Consider the following 11,677-nt stretch of genomic DNA (forward strand, 5'->3'; position numbering starts at 1 on the left):
TGAAAATGGATCCCTCCTCACGCCATAAAAAACGCCACAAGTTTTAATGTACTTGAGCAAGGTACATTCTACGACAGGTGTGGACAAATGGAATTTTAGAAAGTCGTCAAAACGCTAAGATTTGACAGCGTCCAATGGTGCGACTGTGACGCCATATTGAAAACTTATTTACTATCTGTTCTGAGAGTGAGTCTCGTCAATTTCGTGTTCTTAGTTAAGTTTTTCGTTATTTTCAGTTTTATCACTTTTTAAATTCATCTGATAGCTTATTGAAGCTGCCAGAACCTCATTTTGAACTGCGCGGCAAAGATGGTTCGACTTGCGACATCACTCGATGGCCTATATTCTCAGCGCTGCCACTTCGGCACCCTATTTGTCCATACCCGTAGAAGAGTGTACCTGTACCTTGGTACTCGAGCATTTCCTACACCCCTGCTTGGATACAATTGAGGAGCTTTCCGGAAAAGGGGCACATACCGAAAAAACGCGTTGTGAGAAAAACGCATTTGAAGTTTTCATTCTTACTTTCTGGCCACTGATGATGACATACATCGGAACTGGGGCACTCATATCAAAGTTCATACATCCTAGAATGAATAACGACCATTGGTAAAACTTACACTTCTTTCAGTGTTGTGGGAGGGATTTTTTAAAATTTTCCGTTAATGTGCCCTTTTACCGGAAATGGACCGGTAGTCATAGATTTTGGCTTCTGAAGCTGAATTTTCGAGACTTTAACGAGTTTCTAAACAAAAATAAATAATTCCGATTAATTAATAAGTAATAATTTCAATCGTGAATGCGCGGGTGGAACATCTTCGATCATTATGAATGAAAAAGACAGCGAAACACGTGACAAAATCTAAAAATTCAAACTCACAAGAGACCATTAAAAATTCAATGGTTAATAATTACACAAATACATTGTGACCGGTGCAACGCGGAGACAATCCCTGCAACCCAATGCTATTGCATTGATTAGCAGAATCAGTGCGATGCATGAGGCATATATAGTGAGGGATCCTTATCAGTACCCATCACCTGCCTGCCTGCCTGCGTGCTATCACCTCAACGTCACGGCGACCGTACCCAGAGGCAAATAGGCAAAATATGCCTCTGACCCCTGACTTAGCCTCACAAAACTTGGTCTCTTAGCTCCAAAAATTGATTATGTAATTGAGCTGAAACTCGGGACATTGGTACGTTAGGATGCGAGGAATCCATTTCTGCCATTTCCGGAAAATGTCATCCGTTTTCTGGAATGCTCCTCAATTTTTGTTTTTGGAACCTACATAAATCATGCTTAAATATTTAAAAAAACTGAAATGCTCTTTGTTTTCTGAAGTTCCATGATGCTAACGTTCGAAGCAAATAAACATGTTGGGAAGGACAGTTGTTGAGCAGAATTTTTATTGAAACTGAAGATTTTTCAGAGTTTAATCTGAAAAAGACGAAAAGAGTAACAAAATTCAAATGAAGCATCTCAATGAAACCAAGTTACAGAATGAAAACCAACCCATTTTTCTTTTTGGAAAATTGAGTTCCAAACGATACTAAATAAAGCCACATTAAAACCTGTTTGGATAGAAACATAAAAACTTGAGACTTTTCCTTCATGGACTAACTTACACTAACTTTTGTTCGAGATACGTCAGCGAACTGTACATGGTTTGACTAAATGGGTCTTTAACCCAATTAAATTTGAATATGCGGATCATACTTATCAGAGACTAAGGTAAAATTATCGTCTTTCTGCAAACTGACGATTTTGTTAATAGAGAAAAAACTACGCTATTTTTTTAATTTTGAGGCCAAAATTGCAATTTTTTTAAACCTGTTACAGCGCACTCCCATGCGGAATTAATGAAAACTAAAAACAAAAGCTTGCGTACTTAATACTGTTGAATATGGCAGAGTTGCTAACTCATTTTTGCTAAGATTAACAGTTAGCTGGCATTGTTCCTTAGCCCTTGATAAGTGTTTGTTAGGAGCCAATCCTGCTGAGCGGGTAAATCTAAATCGCTCTCAGCTGGTCCTAGATCCACCTTAAGCTCATCTACATGTGCCTGGAAAAAAACAAGCACACCTAGAAGCCTTTCGGCTGATCTAGATTTGCCCACGCTGCAGGATCAGCCTGTAACATGTGCACTTCCACAACTATATGCTAATTAAATTTACCTGTAGCGTTTCAAAATAGTTCACTAACACTTTTACATGCCAAGGCAGATAAAGAATGGTGGTTGCATTTCGTACCCTCTGGACGTAACACAGTATCGGGTGAGTTGGGTAATGGGCCAGCTCAACCTCGAATTGCATCCCAAAACGCGTACCCTCCTGACGTCACAACGCTTCAAGATGGTAGCCAAAATCGAAATGCGACCACCATTCTTTATCCGCCTGGTTTACATGCAGACCAAGCTGACAATGAGTTGAAGAGAAAATCGGCTTCAGCATGCAGCAGGGTATCTATAGGTTGAGAAAACTGGGATAATTGTCAGGAAAAAGGAAGGAAATTTTGGAGCTTTTTAGAAATTTGAAATCAGGAAAAACATCAGCCAAATCCACGCAATCAAACTGAAATTCAGTCTGGCTCCAGGTTCAGTAATTCTGAACAGTGACTAGGGAAATAAATTTCCATAAGAAATTGTAATTTTAGATAATTGAATTATCAATACCTGAGGGGAAAAGGTTCACAAGTTTCCGTCATTCGCAGTAAGATTAAGGTAAAATAAATGATAATGTAGATTGAATTTGTTAAAATTCAATTCTAAACGGCACTTAATCAATAAATCTTTTTATCCTGCATTAATATTTACACTTTTTTGAAGATAAGGGCTAAAAATTACCCCACAGATCTTTTGGAAATCATGCCTTGCAAAAATAGGAAAATTGCAGCAGATTTCCAAAACCATATAGGATGAATTCCTTCAATAGCAATCAAAAATGGGCTAACATTTTAAACTGTTCTATTAAGGATGTGTTTTTGAACTTGGGCCATGAAAATTAACCCAGGTTGCTAAAACAGGAAAAAAGCATTTTCAGACTAACCGACATATTTTTATTTCAAAAGAGGTAACTGTCCGAATATTTTACTGACAGCTGAATCTCGACCAATAACAGCGACGGCGGTCCAAGAGCCTGGGGGAATCTCAGTTAGCCCTGCATCACGAACTGCATAATTCTTCAACTTCATCTTCTTAGCTTGTTCGACCAACAATTTTAAAGTTGCAGTATTCCTACCATTAAGAACGATTTTCTTGCCTCTGTAAGGAAAACACTTCTTGATGAGCATCAACATTGTTAACTTCCTCATGACTACCATCTAGGAAACATTCCTATGGGTATGATGGCTAGAATCATAAGGATATTCTACTAAGATAAGAAGGGTACTAATGAGTTAAATCGATAAATGATAAAATAAACGGAGAAAAATGAATAATTTAAAATATAGAAGGCTTTCTCAGTAGATGAATTTTTCAGACTTGTGGCAAAAGAAAATCCAAAGCTTAGGCGTAAAAAATTAGACTGATCAATTTTCAGTTCTTTTTGTTGTAAAAAGAAATGGGTTAATGAACATGGATAAGGAACGTTTTTCACTAATTTTAATCTTAATTAATACTAGATGTGACTGTCCCTGGAAAAGGAGACCTTGAAACACAGATACATTTTTCTGAGGAGCAATTTTCGGCAGGTTGTGTCAAACAGTAAGCTTTCGAGTTTTCTATACAGTATAGAGTTGGCAATTTCAAATCAATCACATTGAGACACGACAAGTTTTTTTTTTAAACTTTGGTCCAAATTTTGCGGCAGCAATGACAGCATGTCATCAATTTTTCATCATTTCAATCCTTGAAATTGATTTTTGGCTGTGGATTTTTAAGTAGAATTTTTTTTTTTTTTTTTTTTTTTTTTTTTTTTTAAATTTTGTGAAAATCGTATAGACTTACTTAAATCGTTTTTATTATCAAAAATTGCCATCCCTAAATTGGAAAATGCATACTCTCTCACACTCAAGTACTCTTTATACTCTTTGTTGCGAACAGTTTAATTCAGTTTCTGATTTGAAGGCGTCGAGGTTGCCAGGTTGTAAGTTTTATATTGGTTAAAATGGGGAAAATTGCTTATTTTCTTCTACCATCTGGCAAGGAGGAAAAATTATGTACTTCATAATTTGATGATGTTGGGCTCTGAGCAGGGCAAACAAACTTCATACCGCTTTTCCGTTAGACAAAAATTTTCAACTGCCCATTTCAAACCATTGAAATTTCAATTCCGTTCCATATTTTTTGTGTCCAAGTTTTGGCTGAATACTCCTCTCAACGGGGATACTAGCGTATCAATTTAGTGTTTCTGGTACTGAAGAATCTTTTTTCATGGACAATCACAAATTAAAAAGCGCTTTTCTATAATAAAGTCATTTGGACGCTGTATCTTGTAGCCTTTTGGCCCCCTCTCTTTAGGAAAGGACGTCGTTCTGTCTTTATTTCAATAGAGGCAGCGATGACGTGACTTTGTCAACAACTGACGCTCGACCAATGAACGCCACAGCCGTGAGAGAACCAGGCGGAACTTCTGTCAGCCCGGTGTCTTCAATGGCACAGTGTCTGACCTTCAATGTTTTTGCTTTGTCGATCAGAAGCTTTAAATTGGCAGCATTTTTGCCATCAAGAACTACTTTTTTAGATCTGAAAGAAGAAGAAAACCAGCATTGTCGTTAACTCTTCAATGTGGTTCAGTAAGATCTACACTTGAAATCATCATAATCCATTCCTTTCATAAAAAAAAGAAAGAAAGAACAAAAAAAAAAAAAAATGGTTTGGAGAAAGTTTGAGTTTAGGACTCTAAATTGCAGATAATTAACTAAGGACTGAAGCAATTTTACATGAGCATCCAGTGTTTTTTGTTGTAAACAAAATTATTTACATTTAAAAGTGTTTAAGGTTAATGTAACTGTTTTATAACAATATATTTTCGGACAGATTCAATTTGGGTCTAGTTTTAAACTAATGTGAAAAAATATCTCGTTATAAAGATAAAATCTAAGGTATTGAATCTTAGCTGATTTTAGTCTCATAAGACTCTTGGTTTTCAAAATCTGAAATCTTCCACCTGGATTTCCAAAAATCCTAAAAAAAAAACTATAAATCGAAGAGGAAACATGTGTCAACATTTAGGGTTGAAATTTTTCTGATAAAAACTTAAGTACAAATTACACGAAAGGATCATGTTTGACAGGTACACACCTAGTTGCACTTTGGAGAAAACATACGGTGGCTTGGGAGTATGTACATTTGATTCAAACTAGTCATTTTCTCGGGTCAAAACTTCAAGGTCCAGAGAAAATATTTTGAAAGAGAAAATAGTTATTAAACTACATTCCTGACACTGAGTCACACAGGGGTATAAAACTTCAAGCTTTTGGTCTTGGTTGAAACTTGGCATATTTTCGTTTAACTCAATTTATTTTCCAAAGGTTAAAATATTTAACATTTGAAATGGTTCTTTATTATTCTTCTATGGTTCTTTATTATTCTTCTTATTGAATTAACTCTGCAACGACTAAGGATAGAGAATGTGTTAATTAGATTTGTGGCGATTGAGCAAAGGCAAAGACTGCAGTTTTGAGAAATATTTGAACACACAATGAAGGGTGATGGAAAATTGTGGTTTTCAGACCTTTCATCTTTCAGTTTTTAAATGTGCTTGCCTCCTACAAAATTTGATATTTCAGGATTCTCACTATGAATAGTGGCTGATGGCAGGAACAGTTCAGTCCATCATTTCAGAGTTTATTGGCGCTTATATTTTTCCATCGCAATGTATTATTTAAAGGAGCCAATAAAACTGCTTTTTGACCCATTAATATGAACAGAGCTGTTCCCTTGACTCGGTCTACCACCTTTGTGGCGAAGACTTGAGACTAGCGCATAGTTACAAAATTTCAAAAAAATGCTTACCCTTCTTCATTCCATTCCCGTATAAATCTACTGTATGCTTTTTTAGATGAGATCGTACTGTAGAGTCCGACAGCAGCATGAGCAACCTGCAATGAGAAGAAAGGCAGAAATAAAAATGACTGGAAAAACTCTTAGAGAGGTAGTTTGGTTGAGTACATACTTTGGATTTGATATGTGCATCTAGCTTTCATTTAATAGGGAGGGAACTTCTCTCTTCACATCAAGAACAACAGAAGGAGACTGTTTGATGGGCTAATTCGTCGTTTCCCGAACGAAGGAACGCAACTCTATTCCATGGTTACCAAATTGACTCAAACAATACATTCATTTTACCAAAATGCACTTGTGTAATTTTTATCCAAAATTTGTCTGATTATTGCATGAAATCTGAGGAAAAATCAGTGAAATTTTCAGTTGAAAATGTCAAAGATTCAAAGATTCTCCTGGTTAATATGCCATTTGTGAGGAAAAAGTTGACAACATTAAAATGGAGTTACGTTACTTTGTGTGGAGAATGACACATTGTTAACCAGAGAGAAATTCTCAAGTTCCGAGACCCCTTCAATCAAACTTTAACTGTTTTGAGGGGGGGAAAAGCTAAGGGCCAAATTTCTTTCAAATGGATTTCTTTTAATTTCCTTTCTTTTATAGAACTTAACAGATGTCTAAAATCATTCCTTGCACAATTAAATAAAAGGAAAGAGGCAAGGATAGGGAGGCAGGTTGAAATACAAGGAAAAATTCTAGTGAACTGATCGACATTTACCTAGAGTAATTTTAGACTGGTTTTTTTCCTTCACTTGGCAAAAAATAACAATGAGCAAATTAAGAAACTGATGGGCTGGTATACACGATTAATTTTTTGGTCTTAAGGTGATTCGATGGACGCTATACTTTGTGTCAGAGCAAGATACGATATATCGCATCGATTGGTACCATTTTCCAAGCCACTTGTCATTTTTCTCCAATTTTGAGATTGCAATTCTGTTATCAAGATACTAGAGAATTCACTTACCGATTTTGACAAACAAATTCAACGCAATAAAGGCGCGGTTTTTTTAGAGAAAAATATCGCATTCCAGTGCAGTTTTGATACCAGTATCGAATGCCATATTATTCCTCTAAAATACATGCCTTTATTACATTGAATTTTTTTGTTTAGATTGGTACATTAATTTTTTAGTCTCCTGACAACAGAATTGCAATCTCAAAATTCGAGAAAAATGACAAGTAGCTGAAAAATGGAATCAATCGATGCGATATATCGCATGCCGCTCTGACTTAAAATATGAAGTCCATCAAATCATAATCCATCCCTGACTATAGGAATTCAATTTGTTACTTTCATTGAGCTAAAATTTACCTTGACCTTTGAGATTGGGCTGAATACAGTAGAAACCTTCATAATGGGCCTGTTGAAAACTTTTGCTAGAGCAAAAATAATGGTTGTTTCCATCAGTGAACATCTCAAAAATCATGATGGCATTGGCAACATTTGAAATGCACTCCTAGCTCCACAATCTACATAAGAAATGAGCGTTCTTTTGAGCCTCCCCCTACAAAAATGATACTACAGCACAAGTGATATTTCGTTAGAGGTGTCGTTCGTTTCAATCCCTGTGCACTAGGATACTACACAATATTCAACATGGCCAACACCAATCCTCCAAAACACATATGCCAAAGAGATTCTAACCATTTGTTAGCAACCCAACGTGTTTACATTCATGATTTCTTTGTATTGATAAAGACCCGCTTTGGTTGACCTTGTGCTCCCGACTGCAATTTGTGCGCGGCAGTGTCGGCTACGTTGGGTATTGCTGTTGCAAAAGGGTTGGGTGGAACGACTCCTCTCAGGAAATGTTCACCTGTGCTGTAGTATTGTTTTTGAAACGGGAAGTTCAAAAGAACCCAAATTTCTTACGAAGATTGTGAAGTTAGGCGTGCATTTCAAACTTTGCCAATGCGCTCATCGTGATTTTTGAGACATTTATTGATAGGAACAACTCTTATTTTTGGTGTGGCAAAAGTTTGCAACAGGCCCATACTAAAACAAATTGGAAGTAATGAAAAGTTGTACTTAGCGCTACATGGAGAAAATCCACACCTGTGAAGCTGTTTTCCCAACACTCATTTTAAATTCTGTGTTGACCGCAATCATCATTTTGATTGGATCTTCACGGGCTTCTTCATCAACATCCTCCCAGTCTCCTTCCTCCCCCAAATTCGGCTCTGCAATTTCGGAGACTTCTTCAGATGCAGATTCTAGACCCTCATTCAATGGTGCTAAGGGCTCATCTTGCAGCAGAAAAGCGAGTGCTCCATCCATAGAATTATCAGACCTTGACAATGCCTGTAAAAACAACAAAACCCACGGCGTAAGTCCGCAATCACATATCTCGATTGCGGTGTCTGAAAATCTCCGCCTCAATGTTATTTTTTTAAAGGAGAACAAATTGACATCATTCCTAAAAGTTTTTGCAGAATTTTCCTTGCACAAAAAAGAAAAATCACGGCAGTTTTAAAGAAGTGCCGTTGAGTAGTTTTCCGTTTAAAAAATATAGCATGACAGGAAGTCTGCGACGTTGCAAGCCAAGTTGTGTGATTGCCAACTTACACCGTCGAAATACAGTATAGCTCACTGATCCCTGAACATCCCACTGTGAGCAAAAAATATAATGGACCACAAGACAGGATAAGACTTGGAAATCTAGAAGGCTTTGACTTCTAATCACAAATTCATGCAGGGCACATTGAGCGTATCAATGGCCAAAATCACAAATCTCAGTTTGCGACATTGCAGACTTCTCATCGTACTTCATTTTTTCTCTGGAAAGCTAGTCTACATAATTTCTTGAAAACTTTCTGGATGTTTCTCTCTGTGAGCGGAATACTCTGTTTCAATTTCAAGCTATAAAGGTGGCTTGTTCTTTGAAAAAATGAAATAAAGTGGAAATTTTGAACCACTGCAATGGAGATATGTGGTTTCACACTTTGTCCATCGCTATCTAAAACTACCAAAATTAAGTAAGACACCTTCAAACAAACATATTTACCAACCACCTACCATACATGAGTAAATATATTAAGGGAGGAGGAATCTGAATGGCTACCTATCAAATTCGTAATTTACAGCCTTGGGCCAGTCCTCTGTTAGAGACTTAGGTCCAATATCAGGGGAGATCGCAATAGTGTATTTTCCTCTGGAGAGTACAATAAAAATGGTTGGTTCTTGAACTTAGCACGATGTTTGCAAATTTATAAACACAAAACCAGTTTTTCTAGGGTGTCATTATTGTTACACATTACTATTTTATCCAAAAAGTGATTGATGATTGAAGAGCTCTCTGGAAATGTAATCTGTTGTCCTCCCTAACGAACTGCAACATTTAAGACTCTTGTGAGGTGATTGGTTTGTAATGTCCACAATATTATTCAAGGAATACATCTGAAAACCTCTCAAGTTCAAACGTTGCCTACGAGAATGGAGAGGCTGTAACTACTCGGTTTCGTGACATCAAACTAGTAGAGTAATTGCTGTGTTAACCAATCAGAGTCGCCATCGATCGGCCGAAGTTGCATGAGCGGCGCGTTTGAATCTTAGTGGGGTAACGATTTTCGGTATTTAGTCGAGTGTGGCTTTTATTTCGTCAATTATCAGCCAACGTATTTTATGAACTAGGCAGTTTTCTGATGTGAAATTTTATCTTCTTTCAAAAAGAATCTCATGAATTTTTGCATCAGATCAACCCCTGAAAAGATATTAGCACTAAAGGAACATGTGTCATGCGTTCTCCCATAAGAACGCATGTTAAATTGCCGTTAGAGTTTCATCTACTATCGTGCCATCACAGAATCGTAGTAACAGCCTCGCCATTCTTGTAGACAACAGTTCAAACACCGGGCATATTTTTCAGTCTTTCTGACATTTTTCAGTGTCTAAAATTTGAATTTAACTGATACACCTGGACACGTTTATACGGTCTTAACACAAATTAGACTTGTCAAAAAACAAAGATACTTACAACACTGGCCTCTTCATTTGAAAACCCCATTTCTAGTAGCCTTGCAACTAGAACGCTGTCAAGAGTTTTAGTTTCATCCATTTGATTCCGTGCAACTAAATCCGCCTGCCAAAGAAATACAAATAGAATGTTTAGTGCTTGATTGATGAAATAAAAAGTGGCAGTTAAACAAATGTTCCATAAAACTTCAACATTTTGAAGCAATCATCTCTTGAAGTAACCCCAGGCACTGGAGAGTAAAAGGGCATAGAAGAATAACCACTGAAACAGCAAAGAGTAGCAGTTGTTAACTTTTCCGTAGGAGGAATTTCTTTCTGTTCTGACCAATGACTCTCGGAGATAATCGAGTATTTGATTCATATACACTGAGAAATTTGCTGCACAGACTGCTCCATCTATTGAAGAAGTAGTCTGCCATTACGTTGCAAACATTAGAAAAGCTATCAAAATAAATAACATTTTTTACACAGAAAACTTTATTCATCTCGAGACTTGCTTTCCTACTGGCCGCAGTATGCTTTACTTGAGATACATACCTCTACCTCTGGTTACTCGCATGCAGCTTATTTGTCTAGAACTCTTAAAACAGACGTACCTGATGCAAAAAATCGATCACAAGCCGATTACAAAAGATAAACAGGAACTAATCTAAGATAATTGTCCTCTCAGTGATACACGACACTCCTATTGCTACAGGGTGCTTAATTGAAGATATTCCTCCCGTGAACTGTGCTCCTTATCTTGAAATAACATCTCATGCTCCTTATTATCTAAGAAAAGTATGGTTTCAAGATTTCAAACGACAAGGTGGTGAATCTCCAGGGATAAAGAATGGGTGAAGACTCGATATGTCGACACACCGACAACTGATAACAGTGTCAATTTTTTGAAAGCACTATTACTAAAGAGCACTTGTTTTCTAATAATCAAACAAGAGAAAGCTCGTAATAAGGTGTTGCGAATACCACGTATGGGTAATATAATTATTTACTGCTGCCCTGACCACTAGATTGATTTTTCTTTCTTTCCTCTTGTTGTCTAATCATGTCTCTAAAATCATCTACATACTTTCTTGGGATCTATTTTGCTCCAATCAACCCTTCCTCCTCCTGGAGCAGTATTATCAAATACTCTTTGGCCTAAACCTTTGTTACTATCCATATCAACCTCTCAATTAAATTATTATGTAATAAGTATATTAAGAATCAATTATTCACAGGTATGGGAGTAAACTAATAAATTAAAGATTGACTAGGCACAGACACTAGGACTAGACAGGAAGTAGGCAAGTTGGTTGAGATTTGGAACACTTCAAACTTCAACTACATAACCTCGTCAGAAACGTGACTCACAAAAACACTGGAAATTCCAGCTCTGGCAACAATGTCAGCCAAGAAATTGATGTACCGGAACCAGAAGTTTTCAGACGGATGAATTTCCCTCATGATTTTTCACGGGTAAAAATGATTCTCTCTGTATAAAATCTGTAATCCTCAAACTTATTTATAAAATAATGCTACGATTGAGACTTGTAAACGGATGTTGCACCGAGAAATGTTGGTTTTCTCACATGGGAATGGGTGCAACTTTATTTCTATGAATTCTACGGCTATCAATAGGATGAACGAACAGGGGAGGGGAATGGGGGGAGACCATACCTTAAAGTAAATTCCTGATAATTCAATCTGATAAGGC

At 36.9% G+C, this 11,677-nt stretch overlaps 1 protein-coding gene across 4 annotated transcripts; it reads right to left on the bottom strand.

Moving 5' to 3' along the window:
- Positions 1–1,388: 1,388 nt before the first annotated feature.
- On the bottom strand, positions 1,389–11,566 carry LOC109042289 (probable peptidyl-tRNA hydrolase 2). Of its 4 annotated transcripts, XM_072305073.1 has the most exons (6): positions 11,200–11,328; positions 10,578–10,752; positions 9,983–10,087; positions 8,065–8,310; positions 5,958–6,043; positions 1,389–4,685 (listed from the first exon to the last, which is right to left on the bottom strand). In XM_072305073.1, the coding sequence occupies exons 3-6, from the start codon at positions 10,061–10,063 to the stop codon at positions 4,481–4,483; spliced, it is 618 nt and encodes a 205-aa protein (XP_072161174.1). In that variant the 5' UTR covers positions 10,064–10,087; positions 10,578–10,752; positions 11,200–11,328; the 3' UTR covers positions 1,389–4,480. The 4 variants fall into 4 exon arrangements, with proteins under 4 accessions (XP_072161174.1, XP_018914492.2, XP_018914491.2 ...); XM_019058947.2 differs by lacking the exons at positions 10,578–10,752; positions 11,200–11,328 and adding an exon at positions 11,335–11,566 and having other exon boundaries at positions 1,389–3,263; XM_019058946.2 differs by lacking the exons at positions 10,578–10,752; positions 11,200–11,328 and adding an exon at positions 11,335–11,563.
- Positions 11,567–11,677: the final 111 nt, after the last annotated feature.

This window comes from Bemisia tabaci, chromosome 10 (genome assembly GCF_918797505.1).
Source record: "Bemisia tabaci chromosome 10, PGI_BMITA_v3".
NCBI lineage: Eukaryota > Metazoa > Arthropoda > Insecta > Hemiptera > Aleyrodidae > Bemisia > Bemisia tabaci.